Here is a 22,029-nt window from a genome sequence, read left to right on the forward strand (position 1 = left end):
GTGTGTATATTTATATGTGTATACGGTGCAGCAGGAAACATGATGCAGACTCAGAGGGTGGGAGGTGTTGTCTCTGAGTTTAGGTTGAGTGATGCAGGCGGCTGGTGGAGGCTGGTGTGGGAAGACGGACGAGGATGTGACTGACGGACAAGCTGGAGGACGGGAGACACACACACACACACAAACACATACATACACACACGTTGTCATAACACAGTCACTCTTTTCTTACTTCTCAAAAGAGAGGAGGAGGAGGAGGAGGAGGTTTGACAGAGTTTGCGGAGCCGTGCCTGAGCTGACAAGGGGCAGAAAAAGTTGAAGGGTGCTCATTTGTCAGGAAAGACACTGAGGAAGAAGGAAACACTGAGGCGTTGGCGTGGCGTACATTTTAAGTTGGAGCTTTCAGGCGTCATGGTTCCTCCTTCTGACGTTTGTCCACACAGAAAGTTGCTGCCTTTGTTATGTGAGGATCCAGGAGGTGAAACTGGTGTAGGCCCCAACATGAGGAAGGGCCCTTTAAACCCTGGAAATAAAGGTTTGTTATCTGCGCCACAGAGGTTGTGATTTCATGTGTGTGTCTGTCTCTCTCTTGTTCGGCCTTAGTTCTCGTGAGGCAGGTCAAAGAATCGTCGAGAGGCAGCTGAGGAGAAGTGTGGAAACCGAGAAAAGATCTGGGAGAAAAGTTCCAGACAAATTTGCATGTCTGCTGGAAAGAAAGAAAGAAACCCCCTCATATGACTGTGGAGGAGGAGCTGGAGGGATGTGTTTCCACTGAGCGGAGACAAGGAAGAAAAGACTTATTATGCACAAATGTCCAATTCCTCATAAAGACACAAATTGATTTACAAATAACTTTTCAAGCTCAAAATCTAATCAGCCTCCATTTGAGCCCATAGACACCTCGTCACAAAGTCAGTGTCTGCAGTACAAGCTACATGTGGATGAGTCAAAGTATTTTATTTCTTAAGTTGTAATATTATAAGAAAACAATGTCGTAATTCTATTTGACTAAAGTCGCAATATTACGAGAGAGGAAGTTTAGATTTTTCTAGAAAACTAAAGTCACAATATTACAACAATAAAGTCAAAATATTTAAAGAAAAAAGTAAACATTTTAAAGTTAGTAAATCGTAGTATTACCAAAATAAAGTCGTAGTATCAGGAGGAAAAATTTGTGATTTTACAAGAATAAAGTCAAATATTACAAGAAATAAAGTCATAATTCTAGAAGATCAGTGTTTAAATGAGGAATGTGGAACATCTTGTTAGTTCAAGTTTCCTTATCCAGAAGGAGGTGAACTCCAGCGAGCACCAGTTCTCCGAGCTGCTTATGTGTTGCTGTTTATTCTCGTAATATTATGATTCTTTCTTTCCTTTAACTTGGACATAATACTCCATTGAACAGTCTTTGGCAGGAACGTAAAAGGTTCAAATTGAGCTTTAGTCACAGTCCTCACAGGGAAAAACGAGTCGGATTAAAGGATTAAAAGAAAAACTTGTGGTTTGTTAAGTAGAAATGTTCAACTTTAAGACCGTGTGGCAGCCGGCGGCACAGGAGACATCACACAGACAGACGGAAGAGGAGATTCCACTGAATATCAACAAATTCCTGGATGTAGTTTAGTCAAGAAAGTGAATCTAAAAAGAAACCGAGCATGTTGGGGTGTTGGGGTGTGTGTGTGTGTGTGTGTGTGTGTGTGTGTGTGTGTGTGTGTGTGTGATTTGTCAGAACTTGAAGTGATCTGCAGGAAGCGAGGGAGAAAACTCCTGAATCAAGAGAAGAAAGACTCAAAACAACAAAGAGTGTTTACGAGCTGTGTTATCTGGTTGTGCTCTGACTTTTGCACATCTCCACTTAATGTGTATTTTTCGATTCCATAAGTTCATGAAGTAAAAAGTACCAGCGTGTAAACATTGGTAAAAAGCTTGTTCTTTATGCCTGTTTGTTGTTGGTGCTGTTTTTAAATTGTTCTTACGGTTTTATATTCAAAGAAGGGAAATACAAAGAAAGCGAATATAAGTTCCTGCTACTTCACATGAACTATTTCCCTCTTTCCTTCCACCCTCGTCTTTTCGCTCAGTGCAGATCCTCAGGGGGTAAAGATGGTGTCAGGACCCGTCTAATCAACAAATCTCTCTCTGAGCGTCGCCTCCCTGGGTTCCTCCACTTGACTTTCATCTGGATCCCCGGTGGAGCGGTGAGTCATCGGTGTGTGACCCGTTTTTCATCCGTGTCCACTCCTCCTCCCTCCTTTCCTCCATCACTCCTCCCAATTTCAATAAGCTAATCGATACATTCATAAGTGCATTAAATAATGCATATAGTTATTTTGTTTCTCCCTCAGTCAGTCAGATGTCCTCACTTTTCAAGGTTCCTCTGCTCTTTTAAACTCAGCCAAGGAGGTTATGTATTTGTCTCTGTGTGCTTGTTTGCCAGTTAGTTTTTTTGAATACTGAATTGATTTGGATGTGGTGGTTTAGGAAAGAACCCATTGCTCAGGATCCAGATCATGAGGCGGAGGCAGGATCTTTTAATAGGCTCTTCTTTCCATCACACCCCACCCCTCCATGACATTTTAATGGAAATCGGTTGAGTAGTTTTTGCATAATCCTGCGAAACACCTCCCAAACAAACACATGTAACAAAGCCATCTTCACTGCAAACACTGTGGAAGTATGTATAACTGTATATGCATACACATTTATATGTAAATTCATGACAGTATATATGTGCTTAGGTGGGTGTGCATGGGATTTTCATGCCGGAGACCTTCATGTTCTCATCAGTGAGTCTTTCATTGAACCAAACTAAATGTTTCAATCGCATTTAACCACAGACTAGATCTGAGAAACAGATGCACATGTCTTAGTCATACATTCCTTATTTCACCCGTCTGTTCGGCACATGCATGATCTCTGACGTCTTAGTCCGTCTGTTCTTACACATTCTTCTTCTTCACCTCTGTCCATTTGTTTGTTCGTCAGCAGAATGGCGCAAAAGCTAGAGAATGGATTTCCACGAAACTTGGTGAAACGATGGGACCTGGGCCAAGAAAGTAACTGTTTTGGCGTAGATCTGGAAAAAGGGGCAGAACCAGGGATTCTTTCTTCTCACCAATTTCCGAGGGAATATATCGTCAATCTTGATGAAAATATAAAAAGGTGTCTATGGGGGTGATACCTATGAGTGTGTGGTGCAGGTTGCTGAATTATGAGGTAGAGGCATGTGCTGCCATTCCAGTTTTCAAAGATTTGAGCACACATGATGTAATACGCTGGCAGGATTTTTTTAAATATAGTCGTTTTTAGGAAGACGCTAATCCTGAGAAGTTTGGTTACACAGAGACGTTCATTATTAAAACCATCAACACAGCGACTGTTTATTCTGAATAACAGGGCAAATATAATATAATATACTCTTAAATCCTCACAAAATAATACTTTAACTCAGATGAGCAGCTCTGCTCACAAAGACAAACAGCCTGTGCAGCACAAAGGCTTTTCTCTGCTCTCCTTCGCTAAAGCTCTCATTTTCAAAGCGTTTCCCCGAGCTCCATTATATCAATTACAAACTCCCCCTCACACCAAAATCCTCACTCCATTTTCTGCTCAAAAAAGCGTAATTGCAAAAAGAAGCTTCCAGCATCTATTCTCATTCCAGCCTCTCAGCCATGTCATGTTGATGCATAACAATTTTGAAAGGCAATTTGTCATAGATTTCTCCTTTTGTTTGTTTTTGATTTGACGATTGTTTACAAAATTCATCAGCGTGAAAATGTACTTATTGTGTTTTTCTTTCTCTGGAGAAATTAGAATAAGAAAGACACAGTCGTCCGTTTTCATTGACACGTCAATCAGCCGGCGTCGGGCCTTGTGAGGGTGTCAGAGTGGAGGAGCAGGGTGTTGAAAAGCCGCCGCCGTGGCTGAACACTGTCGGCTAAATGAAGCTTCCAGTTTCCTCCGCTCTAAAGCGCCTCATCCTCGGGAATCAAACACCTCGCCGGTGAAACCAAGTCGTGTCATTAGTGTAGCTGGAAGCCGAGAGGAGGAGGGGTTCACAGGAATCAAATGGATCCCTGTGGAGAGAGCTGAAGAGGCAGAGCAGAGCTGCACCCAACTCCGCTGCCACGTTAAGAGGAAGGGGTTTCTATTAGAGGAGGCTGCCGCAGGTTCAAGCTCTCGCTCTGGCTCTGACGGGAATGACGCAGGCCCGTAATTGACATCAGGAATGAAGTCACGTTTTCAAATTAGAGGCCGGAAGAGCAAATAAACAAAAAGATGTGGAGAAGATCCGACTCCAGCTACACTCAGACCGTATCGTACTCTGTGCTGTGACAGTTATAATAAAGTTTCCTGTCCAAAACAGAATAACACGTCACGAGAAAAATATATTTTCAGTTTATACCGAGGAAACATTTAATTATTATTATTATATTATATTATTATTAAACCATTATTATTATATTATATCTTAAATCCCATTATATCCTCTTGATCACGTGAGGATTCACATCAGTTCTGGATCGTGTCATGAGAATAAAACAGCTTTTCTGCTTCATTTACATTTACGTGGTTGTGTCCAGGTGCAACTACAAGCTTGTGACGCTTTAAACGTTGCTGCTGATGTTTCCTATGCTGAAGGAGATAAGATAGGAAGCACTGAAGCTCCTTTCCTCATCCTTTAGAGAAGTCAAACAGCTCTTATTATTCCCTGTGATACGCTGGCGACCTGGTAGGGGTCGAACCATGACTCTCGCCCAATGTCAGCTGGGATTGGCTCCAGCCCCCCCCCCGCGACCCTCAGGAGGACAGATAATGGCTGTATGGAGGTTGGGCCTTGGCCGAGGTGTGTGCTCTACTGAGGGACATGCCAGTCTATGAATTCCAATGAGAACCATCTCTCTGCCACTCTTTTGTTGAGTGAGTGAGACGTCACACTATTTAGACAATCCACACCAATAAACACAAAAGTAATAAGGAGGCAATGTTTTAATGCGATGTCGTGGAGACGTTCTGTGGAGAAAAGTGCAAGTTTCGTTTCGTTTGAGATCCCAAATAAAACTTGTGTCGGACTCGTCACAGTGACTGTATTCGTTGAAATGGAACAATCGATCCCTTTAATCTCTCCTCAGTCGGCAGTTTGATTGAAATATTCACCATTTATTGATCGTTTGTTGATGTGACTCATGTAAACTGTGTCTGCCCCATTTTCACAGATGAAGCACTGATGCAATTATTCACTCATGTAACAATTAGTCCATGCGGAGCGAGACAAACGATTTATCTTGTCTTCTGCTTTTTATTGTGCATCAGTGTAATGGGTCCGGTCGGTGAATGGCCTGTGGTTTGAAATGGGGCCGTGCTCAGCGACATTTGCTCATTAAAGGGAACATAAAGGCAGCTTCACAGACAGAGATCGAAGGGCTGAAGAAACCGAGAGCACGAGAGACGTATCAATAATGTAAAGATATTTCACCAGTGTTTTTGTCTCAGAGCTACAGGCAGCGCAGACAACAGTGTTTCTGCTGTGTCAGCGTTGGGACTGCAGCTGTGCCTTTGCCGAGTCCATTTTCTTTACAACGTTCCCCCCGAACATAATGACGCGTGGCAACGATGAGGCCGTTACTTCTGGCGTCTGTGCGATGAAACTTCATCGAGGAAAAAGTAAAGTATGCAGACGTGCCCACTGAGCAGGGAGTCCATCATTTTCACACATCAGCAGCAGCAGCAGCAGCAGCAATGTGGTCCTGCAGCTATGCCACATGAGAAAAATCCAATTTACCCGTCTCCAAAACACTCTGCTTCCTCTGTGAGTGTGATTATCTGCAGATCTGCGAGACCTGCATGAGAATAGATTCAGGAGATCCCATTTTTTGGTGTAGTTGTTCCTAGTGTTTGATGATTACATCTGGAAATTGCACTAAAGGCTTCAGGGATGATAAATATATTCAGGTGACAACAACAAACCTGCAGGGAAAAGCCGAGATTTATTCAGACCAACATTAGAACACACTGTCTACTCATGTGACATAAATACAGCATCTATAAAATCATTTGCTGGTCAACATGGAGCCTCCAAACCCCATTAACTGGATATTGAAGCTGGCAACTTGATATGGCAGGGACTCAAAATGGCGGCAGTCGGTGACTGAGTGGCTGAATCCAAAAAGTGTAGCAGACGTCTCCACACTCGCAGACACGACGGCCACATTATCAATGACTCGAATCCACAATTCATGTGAATCGACGAGGAGCCACAGGCAGACGTCCACTTCCAGAGAGTGAAGAGTTCACAACATGACCCATAATTCATTGCAACGTGGACGCAAGGACGTAAAAGTGAGGGATAGAAATGATCTTAATCATAAAGGAGAGCAAATAATCTGTAGTCCAAATCTAATGCATATAGATTATGCAACCCTACAACATGCAGGGATTTCTGCAGGATTTTATTCTGAAGGTGCCAAAGACGACGCATCTCCACTTCCTTCCGTTATACAAAAATAAAGCTAAAATATCCGGGGTATGCATGTCGCCATCTTGCGCCTTTGACGTCATTTGGAGTCTGCGCAGTCGTGATTGGGAGATGTCGATACACTTGATTTACCAATGTTAGCAATCATCTTTGAGATAAATATATTTAACAAGTGCTTTGACCTATTAGTTTGGTCCGTGTCCCATCCTCTAACATGGAGGAGGCAGGGGTTTATGACCTATACTGTGGCCAGCCACCAGGGGGAAAGAAATCTCAGCAACAGAAAAAAGATAGTAGTTCGAGGTCAAGTACCCTCTAAAGTCAAGATTGTGGAATAGTAGGGGGGTAAATTGTCCAATCCACTAACATGGAGGAGGTGAGCTTTGGGTAAGCTGTCACATTGTGCGTCTTTATATAGACTCTGTGAACTGGGGCTGCAGAGCTTGATGGTTCTCAAACACCCTTTCATCTATCACTATTGTTTTTTGTAATTTGATTTATCATGTGTAAAGTTTCTATCACTAAACTGAGGAGGGTCCTGTGCTGTTAGCTAACTATCTGTCCCGTCTGGTTTTGAAACCTTTATTGGTTTAGTTGACATCGTCCTGTATTCCCTTAAATAAAAGTTCTGTTTCGAATCAAATCAAAACAAAGTATTGTTTCCACACAGTGTTTTTACTCCGGAGACTCAATTTATAGAAAAATAAAAATGAAAGGATTCAGTCAGAAGTGTAAAATGGAAGCGAAATAAAAAATAAATAAAAGATTCGATGCCGAACAACCGAGTGAGAGCAGCACCAGGAGACATGTTTGCTGCAGGGCATCAATGTCGACCTGACAGCCGCTGTTGTCTGAAACATCAAGGTCTCCGTGGCGACGACACCCGCCGCAGCCCGGTGTCTGTTCCTACAGGCGACTGAGGGAAGTGGGAAGAGAGAGTCAGGGGCCACGCAGACCTGAAATCTCCCACTGATCATAAACAAGGAGCCGCGAGCGTCAGGCCAGCGTCACCGGCCTCTGTTGTTCTCCGCAGGCGTCTGAATTATTGACTTGAACAGTGCTCCCCTTTGAACTGATGACCTCATATTGACAATGTGAGAGCGTGAGGGCAGCTGAGGATCGCTGCTGTCCACGAATACACTCTGGTGCCGGTGCTGCAGACGGAGCGAAGGTCGCAATGCACCTCAATGTGTCTCGCAAATCTTCGTTGTGTTGTAATGAATCACCACAAAAGGTAATAATGGCACACACACACTTATGAAGGCATCGAATAGAATAAACGCCGCTGCAACTTCTCCATATACATACTGTATACGGACAGAGCCCACTGTGCGTACTCGTACTGTGCACGTCTTCTGAAAGGACACGTACAAAAAAGGGAAAACGAAGCAGTACCGCCAGAAATCCTGGGGGAAGTGTAACCGATAGTTGAAGCTACACAACCATAGGACACGAACAAGAATTTTCAACAATGGCGGAACTTTTTGAGGAGAGACTCTGCAAGTTTATAAAATACTAGGGGGATCTAAATATGATGTAACTTTGCTTGGGCACATTTCTGTGTGTATATGTACAAAATATCTCAATAACACATGGATGGAATTTCACCAGATTTGGTGGGATTGTTACTTGGGAGCGTTTCGAGTTGCTTTGTCGAAAGTCAAGATCAAAAAACATTTTTTTCAAGATATCTCCAGACATAATAGAGAAAATCGAAAGTTTTCATTTATCAGAAAATTATTATCCATCATATGATTAGTTACTTCATGAAGAAGTTCGAAAACGGAGTCATGCAGAGTTTAAATAATTCAACACCACCTGAGGGTTCTATCTATATATAGATAGAAAAATAATTCATGATCATATCGTAGAAACGTCATGACATCGCTATGAAATCCAGAAAGGGCATCATATAGTGGAGTAATGCATTCACTTTTGCAACCAATAATATTAGAGACACAATTTACAGCTTATTTAGGTGAAAGGTGAAATTAGATCGTAACAATACTAAAAAGTTGCCGATTGAGGTCCGCACAGCACATGGAGGTTATTTATCACTGCTCCAAAGCTTTTCACATTCAGTTTCATCATAAGAAGCTAATTAAGTTACTATTTTGTTATCAAAGCTAACAGAGGGAATGACCAAAGCTACGTTTTACTAAAGGACACTGCAGCTTCTCTATGAAGCGTTTTGCAACCCTCTGTCTTCACAGCCCACTTTGTGTTTTAAGCATCCACTTTACAGCTTTTAGGCCGAGGAGCAGGAACCGTTAATGACTCTCAAAGAAGTTGAAAATGTCACAGCCACAAAACAAGAACGAAAATTACCGCCACTGGCTAAACGCGCTCCCCCACCTCGTGTCCTTCAGTGCCGACATTCTCACAAGCAGCAAAGTTAATGTGGTAAAGAAAAAGCGTGAACCTGGACCCACTCTTATATTTACTGGGTTTTTTTACACCTCGGTTGCTGGAGGGAAGAAAAAAAAAGAATCATTGATTGTAAACAAACTTGAGGGAGCTGCAGAGAACTTGAGTGGTGAAGTGATTACGGCAAATGTTGAGAGCGCGCTGAGGGCTGAGGGCTGCGTGTCAGTCGCTGGAGAAATCTTTGAAAGAAAGAAACTTCAATAAAGAAAACGTCCCGACCTTCTCAGACGACGTGCAGCTGAGTGTCGCAGCTTAGTTTGCTGCATCCGAAGCGTAAATGGAGCAGGCACAGAGGAAATGATGCGAATCGGGAATGTGGCAGCCAACACATCAGAAATGTGTTGGCACTCATCCCACTGCCGGCCCACATTTGTTTTGTGCTATTTGGGCAAAAGTCCCCATTAACCACATGGGCCACTTCAGCTTCACATCCAGTCCAACCCTTACCTGGAGCACCACACGGCTCGTATTTGGGCCACATTTACGAGTTTACAAGTGGTGCAACTTCAGGCTCGCATCCATTTTGTCCGGAGCCACGAGAAGGACAGAAGTGCTGCATCATTGCCTGAAGTGGCCCACATCCGTAAGCCTTAGCTAGTAGCAACCACAGAATACAATACACAGCAACCGCAGTACTACAGCTCATCAGTGACTGTTGAAGAGATTTGTTAAGTCTGACATCAAATAAAAAATAAAAAATCGTTCTTGTCGTAGAAATTATTCACGGCCGCTTCAATATCTCTGGGTGTATAAAACCGTCATGGGAAACCACATCTGAGCAGACGGACCAGTTTATGTGAGGAGATAAAAAGAAATTAGTTCCTGAAAGAAACTGACGATTCCAAAGACAAAGGCAAAATAAAAAAAAAAGGGTCATTGTTCGTCTTTCACATTGTGATTCACTTTTCACTTTTCATTTGTTCATTTCATTATAGTTCTTTTGGTAATATTTTTAGATATATTTATGCACAAACACAGCACAGGAAATTCCCTGTGTGTGTGTTTGCTTAAATGATTTATAAGTATGATTGACTCTCGGCTTTACAAGAACCGACGAAATCAAATCTGCACCACGTTTTGTTGTCTTCACTCTATCTCTGCTTGTATGGTGGCAAACGTTTTAAATCTGAACAGGTCTGATTCACCTGTGGAGAGAAAAAAGTTAAAGCAACACTATGAAACTTTTACTGAGCACAGCAGCGCCCCCTGGAGCCACAAGTGGTGATTATTTCGCCTCGGCTCAAGTGATTTTCAGGTTAAGAAATTGAAACACTACTGGACGCCGGATATTACCCATGATCCCCGGCGACCTGAACGACACTAACAACAGTTTTTAATTCTTTCATATTTTAGGTTTCCGCACTGAATATTGGAGACAAACGCTGGTTTGGACGACTAAAGCTTTTCAACCGCTCGACAGTTCTGCGTTTCTCTTGAACTCGTAGCCGCTCTCCAAAGTGTCAAAGAGCCAGAACAGACGAGTGGAAATGAAAGGAGAAACATTCCCTCTGTTCCAAGTCAGTGATCCGTCAAACTGATGTGGAAGCTGCTGTTTCAAGGTGAGAAAGTTGCAGTGTAGCTTTAAGATGGTGGATTCCTCACTATCCACTGTGGCCGAACCTACAGAAGTAAAACCCACTTTGTGACAACTTATATTTTAATAAAAACAGATTTGAATTATCACGTCCTCACAAACATTCGCCTCGTGACCTCTGATAGACACGGAGGAATCAGCGCCGCAGCTTCATCACCATTTGCCCCAAACGGCAGTGATTTGTGTCCACGTGGCATCGCGCCTGAGAAGAGCTTACGAGAGGGAGAATCAGCGATAATAGATTTCTCTCCTCGACTCCAGCGGCCGAAGAAAATGTGTGCAATTAAATTTCTAATTTCACCGGGGTCGGGTCACAATTGTCTGACTTCATTAGCGAGATCCAAAACTTGTTATTCAAATTGGGCTGCGTTCATTGTGAATTCACTCCATTCACTCACAGGCGTGTCTACTGAAGTGAATTATAATCGTGAAGCCACCGTGTGAATAAAAGAGTCCATGATGACGAATCCTTGAAGTTAAGTGATCTGCGATTTCCACCATCCTGACCTGCAAGTGTCCCTTTTCCGTTTTCAAGACAAATTGCTTCACAGCGGCGAGAGTAGGCCGTCTAATTTCTAAGCTTCCTTCCATCCCCCATGAAACTAAGTCTCCATCGGGTGGATACGTGGTGGGTCGCAGCCTCTGAAGGATGCAGCCCCTGAAGGATGCAGCCTCTGAAGGATGAAGGATGTTGAAGTGTGTTTTGAGTGGGTTCACTTCACAGCACCCGGCGTCCAAACTAAAATCATAAGCACGTCTCAGTTTGAGACTGTTGCTGGTGGCTCCAGCCTGGAATAATGACTATGTTTAAAGGCATGAATGTATATTTTGCCATTGTTGCTTTTTCAACACAATAATAATAAGTCACTTATGGTTTAAGTGGGTACAATCAGACGAAGTGTGAGGACACACGCTGGTTCAAGCTCCACAGAAAACCTGTTCCTGCAGCTCTCATCACAGGGAGGACAGCGTAAATGCATTATTCAAAACGCAGATAATATTGAGATGATAATGGCCTGGAAATCGTCTCTGCTGATTTAATATCCTGTTGGAGCCCGAGCGTCTTCCAGCCTCCAACACCTGAGCAAAGAGAGAGAGCGAGAGAGAGAGAGAGCGCCAAGAGCCGCATAATCTCCCCTGCACCACCTGGGCCCGTGCAAAAAGCCACAGAGTGTGTTTACACTTCCAGATCCATACAGCGGAGGCCTGCATGCCTCCTGCACTCAGGGGATCAAACACACACATGCACACAAGGTGAAAAAACACATTATTGATGTTTCTGGGTGTGTGTTTGTGTCGCAGTGTTTTCACGAGAGGTGAATGATGCAGAAGAAAAAGCCTCATTCGCCAAAAAGAGTGTTTTACCAAAAGGGAGGTTTTGGTTAACATGGTGGATGTGATTTAAGGAGGGGGAAACACAAATAGCTGTAAATGTGTCTGCTGCTGCGGGATCCTGCACCTGCTGCGTGACCGGCCGCGTCTCAAGCTCACGGCAAACAGGTGAGCGAAGGCTTTGATGGGAATCAGTCCGGCTTTCATGTGCAGCCAGAGGGGAGGAGAGCCCGGGGAGTCGAGCTCATCTATCTCCTCCATAGGAACAGTCGCCTCAGGCACCAACACACACACACACACACACACACACACTCACTCACAGGCTTTGTTCCACCCTCGTGTGTTGAACTCCACTGACTCGCAATTCATCCTTTAACTCCTGATCTAAATTCTCCCCCCCCCCCCGCATGACGAAGCACTGTCGTCACCCTCGTCTTAAAATAAAACACTAATTTCGGAGTTCAGAAAACAAGCTGCCACAACACAACTGCTCTGAAACGCCTTAAAGATGCATTCACTTGAATCACCTCAGCAGCAGCAGCAGCCTGGTCGGCTCCTCGGAGAGAGACTGAAACAATAAATTGAGATAATTGAGTTAATTTGCTCTGATTACAGTCGACAGTTACAGTTCAATGCACAAGGCAAATCTCGTTACGTGTCGAGCGAGTAAATCTTCTCTAAAAAACACTGATCAACGTGCAGATGGGCAACAGACCTATAGCAACGATGCGAGGAGGAGAGAGGAAAAAAAAAAAAAGGTTCCCTAGCAACAAGGTTTTCCAATGGGAAGCGAGATGAGCACGTTTAAACATCTGAGGGGAAATGATCTTCATGTTCCCGCCCTTCGCAGGGAGGTCAGTGGTTAACAATGAGAGCGTGAGGTGGAGAGCGGATGGATGCTGTTGCCAGAGGATCCTTCAGTGGAGCATGTGGCTGCCGGGATGCAGGTCCATGAGTTATTGTGCGAGACGTCCTCTGCAAATGGCAAACACACATTTCCTCACACACACGGGTGATGGGAGTTTGTCTAATCACATTTTTCCCCCATCAGGAGCGGCAGAGAAAGATTTCACTTCGCCCGGAGTGTGACATTTTCATTTGTTATTTAGCAGGACTGCGAAAAAACTACTCAACTCATTTATATGAAATTTCGTGGAGGGGGGTGGGGGGGGCAGGACGCAAGGAACAATTCAACATTTACGGAGGGGATTTGGATAAATGGTCAGATCCAGGATTTTCTTTGCTTTCTTGAACAAGGCGAAATAGCCTTTGTGGAGGTGGATGATAAATATTCAATAGTGATATTACATTTGAGCGAATAATAAAAAAGACTTAAGCAGAAGAATGGTTTGATAGAGGCAACCAGCAGCTTGATCGGAAATATTTTCAATGCTTTCATTAGATTTATATATTTTCTCAGTTCCGTTTCCGTTTTTTTCAAATCCATCTTGGTTCCAAACCTCTGACTTTCCGACGCCATCTTCCTACAAAGTGTAGATGAGATCGGTGCAGATAAGATAAACAAAAGAGGAACCACTGATGAAACAGTTGCTACAGGACAAAAAAAAGTCCAAGTACAGAAATACAATCAATTTAAATTGCGATAGATATTCTGTTTGACTGAAATTGACGTTGACATTTCTGTCACTTGCTGCAAAGTGGTTTGGACAAATGGTCACAAACCAACACGCCGTCAGACTGAAGTCAAATGAAAAGGCCACAGTCCGATTACTGAGCTGCACATCCTCCTCTGTGACATTTAAATAGAGTTATTACGTAACACATCGTGCATCCTAATGAGGACGTCCACACCCACAGCGCACCAGTTTGAAAACAATGAGGATTTGTTCCGATCGAGTCGCAATCAGCAGCTGTGAGCCACCAGTTGAACGTCGCTCTGCACCAACACCACCATCAAATCTCCACATCCAGTGAAACCTCCTGGGAGAATTGAATCTACCTCTATGATTTGTTAAAGATGCTTCTCTCTTTTATTTGTCGTCCGTCTGCAGCTCGATTGTTTTTATTGCTTCCTATTTTGTTGAGACTTGAGCCTTCAAACCAAAAGTCACACTCACACAGATGGACACAATCTTACATCAAAAAAGAACTGAGATTTCAGTCTTGGATCTATTTGATCAGAAGACATTTGGAGGCCTCCGACTGAGCATCAGCAAGGACATTAATAACTTAACTGAACCCAGAAGCAGAATCCACGCAGCTTTGTGTTGCATCTATAAATAAGATCTCGGACTTCTGAAGTGTTGTTTCCTGGTTTAAATACAGTACGACGGGACAATGAGCTTTGATAATGTTTACTCCTCCTTCAGTACAAATTAAGGAACTGGTGGACAGAACACAAACAAGGTCGACACTGGCAGGTGTAATTTGTAGCCACAACAACGTCCCCGTTGATTCCAATTAGCTCAGATTTTAAAAAAGATAAATAGAAAAACAAAAAACAAAAAAAAATAAACTAAGCATCATGTTTTCCATTTTAATAAGAACACCAGCAGTCAAAGCTACAAAGAAGTCTACAAGGTAAATGAATGACGCTGAGGCAGTCGATGAAAGGTTTCTGATGGACACGCTGAACTAGCAAATTTGTGGCGGGTGAGAAAGCCTTGAAACGTCCGTCATTGTGATGATGAGGCTGGTTGACGTGGATGTACACAGTGACTGTGGAGCAGTCCAGAAAGAAGGCCCCCGGCTGTGGGCTACGGGATGGCCCGGTTGGGTCTCTTTGGAGGGGGAGGGGGCATTAGCTCGGCGTCGGGGTCTGGTGGGTGTTTCCGGTTCTGGGCTTGGAGTCCCTGAGTGCAGCGGTCCACATACTCCAGCAGGACATCCTTAGTGACGGGCTCCTTGATGCTATTACACACAGCTGGAGGGAGGAAGAACACACACAGGAAGTTACTACACACGTGGTGAAAGCACAATGTATTGTTGCAGTCGCTTTATCACAGGCAACGACATCAAACTGTTCGGGATCTCTGTCACTAAACAACATTTATTCAAACAACCCTCCATCAAACTTCATGGAAATCAGATGAGTAGTTTTGCTTGGTGGAGGTAACGAGCTGAACATCGCAGGCTGATGGAAGGTATCAGAGAAACTGAGATGTTAGTAAAGAGTAATTTGTGGCGCTCTCACCCATGGCTGTCTCATAGGAGTTGGGGAAGCTCTTGTCCACCCGCTGCCTCATGAACACCCAGCTGTTGCTGGCGAAGGTGCACTCGATGATCTTGTTGTCGTACTGTCTCAGCTCTTTAGAGGCCTGTGCAGACACAGATGAGAAGGAGACAACGGTTTGTACTTTCACAAAAGAGAGACAGAAATACTCATGTGCGATTATAAATGGAGACGGATTGCGTCTCAGTGGGACGCATTGATGGTGATGAGCCGGTCTTCAGAGGTGTTTCTGCCGACAGCTACATAACGACTGTACCTGCAGTTTCAGGACTGATATGAAACACTGAAACTTATTATCTTGACTCAGCAGTTAAGAGGCAAAATTAGACTTCTGGGAGCTTTGAAAATCAAAATGCAATAAATGGAATTTACAAATTGGAAAGAAAGCTACAGGGAATATTAAGTTAAAAATCAAGTGGGATCGATAAACAATAAATGTGCAGCCCAGTATGATGGATTCTGTTGATTCTGGCACCAGCAGCAAACAACATGTGTTAGTTTGATATTTCTGCCTTTTTAAATGGTAAGAGGGAGAAAAAGAAACACTACACTGCTGTTTAAATCTGCTGCAGAAAATTGCACATTTTACTGTTCAAATGGGATAAAAGTCATTATTTCACCATCAATAACTATTTGAGGAGTAGGAACTTTAAGCCGGCATCTAAAGTGACTTTTTGTGAGTAACTTTTAGTTTGTGTTTCTATCATTTTCAAGGACAAAATAATATGAATATGATGGATGACTCAAATCAATGTTAAAGTGATGAGGGAGGGGAGAAGATTATGATTATTAGAAAATCGAACAGATCAATATCAAATAATTAAAACGTCATGGATTTTCTTTTGTTGTAAGGCTGCCTGAACGTACAATATGTAACTTCGGCCACTAGGGGTCTATCAACAAAACAATAACGTTTTTTGTTAGTTTAGCAATGTCGTAAAGCAGCGCGGGATCATGGGAGTTGTTGTCGTCACCGCCATTGCAGATGAAGATCTACCTGACGCGACTCACGTTACGCAACGGTGATGAATTTCCTTTGTCATATGTTTTGCCCTGGAAGTTGTTGCAGAGACGGACAAAGCCAAGGGGTGAAGCTGATGTGACGCCAAAATGAAACATCCTTTAATAAAATTGTGGATTTCACCGAGTTCAAACATCGTTGGAAGATGTAAATACACAAGTCGACAAAACATACAACACAGGTCTTGTCCTTTTTGGACATTTTAATGAAGAATTGAGTCTAAAACTGTCGTATTCACTCAGACAGATCCCCTCGTCTGCATCTCTGTGATATAACCCTCATCGACGCAGAGCGACAGCAGCGCCAGCTCGTCCCATCGCTGATTATTACATCACATTCTGCCTTGAAAACAAAATCAACTCTACACGCTGAGCACAATGTGTCACTGTTGAAGTGTATGAAAATGGCACACGATACTGACGACCAAGTATGAGTCAAAGAAGACATTTGAGCATCTGTTGTTTGTTTGTCGAAGGAGTCACTGAGAAATTCTCGTGACTTGGAAAATACACATCCTGGAGCGGCCGGGAAGCAAAAACGTGAAACTGAAATAGCGTAACGGTTTTTTAAAGAGACGGAGAACACAGCAACATGAACATGAGTGCCTGCGATGTGCTCGTCTGTGACATTTCATAAAAGGGATTGTGTGGAGACCCTGTGGACATGGACGGCTGACCTCCGGGGTTCAGAGCGACCACGTGACCTGCTGCGAAGGTCAGAGCGTGAACGCTGGTGCCAGGAAGGCGTTGGTGTTTGGCAAGTCACAAAAAACCCACGAAGGGAGAGCTTGTTTGATCCTGTGTGTGGGGCATCTGGGCTCACAGTGGGGGTCGGAATCACACAGGAAGCAAGAAAAGTGTGAGGAAGGCCGACACAAAGAGAGAGAGAGAGAGAGAATACATGCCAAGAGAAAGACGTGATAGATATTGGATTTCATATGACGACATTTGACGACTCATTAGCATGGAGGAGGAGTCACAGTTGTTTAAAATGTTTATATTTTTCTCCCTCTGATCTCAGTTTGAAGACATTGAGTGCATTAGTAAGACTGACTGGAAATTAAATGTTTATGATTTTAGAGAAGAGGCGGCGGCCGGTGTGAAAGCAGCGACAGAATCGCTAAGCTTTCCTAAAGCTCGACACGACACGCTGCCAGGAAACTGCAAGGGGCCGCACAGGGAGCCGGGGACCGCGCTGCCACAGGCTGGGATCTCTTCCTGCTGGTGAAGGGTGACATGTTGGCTGCCATTCTTCATCACCACTTGGTGCTTAATCCGTCCAAATCCGTATCATTACGGCGACACACGTGCGCCACCAGTTATCAGGGACTTTGGCGGTCGAACTCTTCATCGGCTGCGGAGAAGAGGAGCTCGGTCTCTGCTTTCTTCTCCAACATAAAGCTCATATTTATTGTAAAGAATAATAAGAGGGATGGAAATGATGCAAGCGCTCATTCTAGTATTTATTATTTTGACTTTACTTACAAGAAAATTATGTTTAATGTCTGAAATGGGAAATCCTCACGAAACCCCAATGAAATCACCGTACTCTGACGTGGACAAATCCCAAATACACATAATCACCTGATGCCGTTTTCTTTTTTAGCTCAGTTTCTTAGTTGTCAGTTTCTTAATATGTGGAGTAGCAGCCATACACGGACGTTTTGACTTGTTGTGCCATTAACAAGCCCTATGACACGCTGGTGACCTGTCTACACTATAACCTGCCTCTTGTCCAATCACAGTTGACATTGGCTCTGGCTCCAGGTAATGTATTAAAGTTTTATTCACATTGCTCCTGATCCACTACAAACAGGCTAACTGGCTAACTGGCCATCAGTGTGTATTTCCATCGTCATACGTTGTTTGCCTCAGTCGTTACAGAAGAGACGGGCAAAGCACATTTATCACATATTATATCTTAGTGGTAAAGATAATGGATTATAAGTTTGGATGGTTTTACTGAGAGTAAAGTAAAAGTTTTAAACGTAAGCTTCTTGTTATGGACTTTGTTTTCAACTACTACTTCTGCTACTTAAAAAACAGGTCCCGACACTTCCTCCACCACTTGCTATATTATTTCAAAAACAGCATGTCAAGGTTGGAGTGCATCTTCAGCAGAGGGCCCAGCATCTTTATTGCAGCTCGTACAAAAGCCTACAGAGCACTGCCACAGCCAGGCAACGCATACTGGGATCCCACAGGTGGGGGGTTTTTTTAATGAGAAAAGCAGAGGATTTGGACTGCCAGGAAATATCTGGTCCCAAACTGACAGCATCCAAACCTTAATCTCAACCTGAGAAAGGAAAAAACAACAACGACACATAAAAATAAAGTTTTGCTCACAGCATTGTGTCTGTCGCATCGTGCAGTGAGGAGGAAACTGGGACCAGAAACAAACAACTACTCCAAGTTTATGACATCTGACCTTTTACCAGCCTCAGCACAACAAAACACAGTCAACCTGCTTCCATATCAAATATTGGAATCCGGGCGGGCTGTCGTACCAGGACTCGGCGCCACGGCTTATTAAAACGTTCGCAGAGATACCGACACAGACGAGCCAACATTCAAAGTTTGTAATTTCCTTGAGTAGCCATATTTTGTTTTCCCGAGCCTGCCTTTGTTTTTCGTTTCCAGAGTTAATCAGAAGCGGCCCCCGAGGTCTGCGGCACGGCAGCACTCCGGTCCATTTCAATAAGGAGAGACTAGATGAAAGAATATATAAGTAGAGAGGGAAAGGAGAAGAGGTGCAAACACAAACGCTCCCTCCGCTGATGGAACCCATCAAAACCAATGTTCAATCTTTAATATATGCTTTCAAGCAGAATACATTATCCGCCTTCTCTCCAGTAATATCAGCTCCCTCTAAAATCAGCACTAGTCACCTGAATGACCCAGCGAATTGTGAATTGTAGAGTTCAAACAAATGCTGCAGCATCTACAATGTGATTACTACCAATTACAACGCCAGTCCAACGACCCATTAAATGACATCAGCGCCAGGTCCCCGGTGAACATGAACAACATTTATCATCATCTCATGTGTTCAGACTGACGGTCGCATCCGGACTGAGGCGGAAAAAAACCCATCATATTAATGTGTAGGACTGTCACTTGTGGCAGTTACACAAGAGACAAAACAACAAAAAGAATCTCCACAGACTTTCAAGACACAACCCACAGCAGCGTTTTTTACCTTTTACATTTTAAATAATGAGGTTGTTTGTTGTGCCGCATCATTAAGCGTCTTTCTTACGTGTTCCGTGGGCAGAACGCTCAATTACTGTCAGTCATAGCTTTTTTTTTTAATGCCAGGTCTTAAATAATAGACAGAAGCTGTGGGCAACAAAAGTCAGGAAAAGTAAAGAAAATTCAAACTTATGCAATTATTCACCAGCTGTGACAGGGTTGTTTTCGCCCTGTATATGCTGTATGTACTGTGTGTGTGTGTGCGTGTGTGTGTGTGTGTGTGTGTGTGTGTGTGTGTGTGTGTGTGTGTGTGTGTGTTCATGGATAGATTTTGACTATGTAATAGAGTCAAAATCATACTAAGGAAGTCACAAAAATGGTCAAAATGACGGTCAGGTTTGAAAATGGGTGTGGTCTAGAAGGCGCCGAAAGTGTGTGTGTGTGTTTGGTCCTCTACTTCTGCCTTTGTGAGGACCATGTTAAGCATAGACCCTACAGTAGAAGGACATTTTTGAAAAGTGGGGACCTTTTGGCCGGCCCTCAGGGCTGTTTGAGGGTTAAGACTTTAGCCACTAAGATAGAAGTACAATCTGTGTGTACTTACTTAAGTTAGTAACTTGATTTCTGAGGTCCTGGTTAAGGTTAGGGGTCCAGTTTCGCTTTGGGTGTTCACAATGAATAGAAGTCAATGCAAAGTCCCAATATGGATAGCTAGTATGTGCATGTGTGAGCCCACATTTATCGTAGTTCAGAGATCACTGTATTCCAGTTTCAATCATTCCCTCCATCAAGCATAGCAACAGATGAACTTGCGATGACATCACGCCACCTGTGATGCACGTCAGCGATGAGAAGCGATAAACTAAGTACTGACGAGTCGGAACGTCAACATGTTGACAGGCGTTGCTGCTGTGGCTCCATCATGAGCTGCTCTCCAGTTTAACTTAGCTTCAGTGAGGAGCTGCTACTTTTGATTAGACCTAAAAGCCCTTGGTCTCCGACTCACTTAATGATGCATACGGGGTCGAACAAATTGGGGAAATCACTGAAGGTAAAAAACAGTCAAAGGCGTATCAGCTCTCAGCAGGTGAAGTGCACACCGCCAAACTCTCACCGCCTCATCAAAGCCGCCGCTCTTTGACAGAGAGCTGCTCTTATCTCCGTCTCTGGCGGCTCCACCTGTCAGGCACCATTCAGATTGTTTATGATTAATGAGCTGCACTCATACTGCGCCGCACAGGAAGCCGACTCAATCAGACTGGGAAACTAAACCTAAATGGGGGGAAATCAACAGCCATTAAATTTAGAGCAGGCTTTAGATATTCTACAAGTCAGATCTGGAACACAGCAAATGTTCACTGAAAACTTTTGAAATAAGTGGTGGCTCGTTCGGGGGTGGAAATCTAAATCGATCCCCAACTAGTCTTGACTAAGGAACTATATTTCTTAGAGATCATTGTCTGATTAACAGAAAAGGGCTAAGAGAGATTTGAAGTTAAAGGTATTTAAGTTAACTGCATTAACTTGGATTCATCTTTAAGTCTCAAACCTACGGAAAGAGTAACTTACATCATTCAACATCACATTTTAAATGATTTATGTAAAGACAGTGAGTTGTGAGTTAAAGGTGAAAAAAGTAGTTTTCTACTGTGTTGTTGTTATTTTTAAAGTTGTGTTTCCAAATGTGGAGAACAGCTTCTCTGCTCAAATACTAATACCGTAATCCAAAATGCTGTACTGATGCACAGGCTTTAGAAATGAAACAGACTGTGGAGTTATTCTCTTCAGCGCACCAGAGGTGGTTGATGTTTTGTAAAGTGCTGCAGTGGGTGTTGGTTGGTCTTTAGGTGTGTGGGCGTATTAAATATTCACAAAATACTTCACATTTATCTTGCATACGCTTGCCGTATTTTTAAAAGTACAAAGATGAGCCACGTGTGTGTGCACAGCATCCAGGTGCTTCACTGAGCTGTTGCAGTGGATTCACACTTTTTTCTTTGCAACATAATGTTGTCGACGAATGTTTTTGTCACTTGTGAATCGATTCAGAATCACAGAAGATGGGAATCGTGACTCTAAAGTGGATCTTTTTCTCACCCATTCCCTGGTAATGTTAAACTTAAACCATCATGTTTAAGAAAATGGACCAATAAGTTATCCAACCTTCGAAAAAGTATAAATACAATACAATCTCGCCTATTGATAAGAATGGAAAAAGTTACAGCTTTGTGTTATCTTGCACAAATATAACACTTTTTACAAAGAGACGCAAAGAGATGTTAGATTTTGGGGGGGGAAAGAAGATTGGTGTCAACAGTTTTTAGTATCTGTCAACACCTTGAGCCTGGGAATCTGAATCAACACTGAGAGAGAAAATGACAGATTTGTGCATCTCTAAAAATAGATCCAACAAGCATGAACGATGAGACCGGTTGTAAACAAGCCGATCTTTTCGGTCTATTAGCTGAAAGTGAGTGGGACCGAGTCTTTCATAACAGTTCACTGTAGAGGAAAACCGTTGAATGTTTGATTAACCTGTAAGTTTATTTAAAAGCTGCCTCATTGGGCCATCATGCTCGTTGTGTTGGACCTCTAGGCTACCTGTTACTGCGTTCCTACAAATCACCAATTAAGTTGCTGATTACAAAGTGATTCCAACTGACAGAAACTATTTGGCCGTGTAATGCAGTGGTAGAAACTGCATTAGTTGCAGCATTCGCTAATTACACCTGATAAACAAGAAGGCAGCGGCGCCACAGGAAACCACATTATTACATTTCTTCCTTAGTGAGGAGA

General features: G+C 43.2%; 1 protein-coding gene across 2 annotated transcripts in view; it reads right to left on the bottom strand.

The window, feature by feature from the left end:
• Window positions 1-14,129: 14,129 nt before the first annotated feature.
• The window catches only part of rngtt (RNA guanylyltransferase and 5'-phosphatase), a 70,529-nt gene continuing 62,629 nt past the window's right edge, over window positions 14,130-22,029 (bottom strand). For both annotated transcript variants that reach the window (XM_035143827.2, XM_035143826.2), the window contains 2 exons: window positions 14,983-15,106; window positions 14,130-14,712 (listed from right to left, as the gene is read on the bottom strand). In XM_035143827.2, the coding sequence (XP_034999718.2) occupies window positions 14,546-14,712; window positions 14,983-15,106 (291 nt within the window). In that variant the 3' untranslated portion in view covers window positions 14,130-14,545. The remainder of the gene's footprint in view (window positions 14,713-14,982; window positions 15,107-22,029) is intronic.

This window comes from Hippoglossus stenolepis, chromosome 20, assembly GCF_022539355.2.
Source record: "Hippoglossus stenolepis isolate QCI-W04-F060 chromosome 20, HSTE1.2, whole genome shotgun sequence".
Lineage (NCBI taxonomy): Eukaryota > Metazoa > Chordata > Actinopteri > Pleuronectiformes > Pleuronectidae > Hippoglossus > Hippoglossus stenolepis.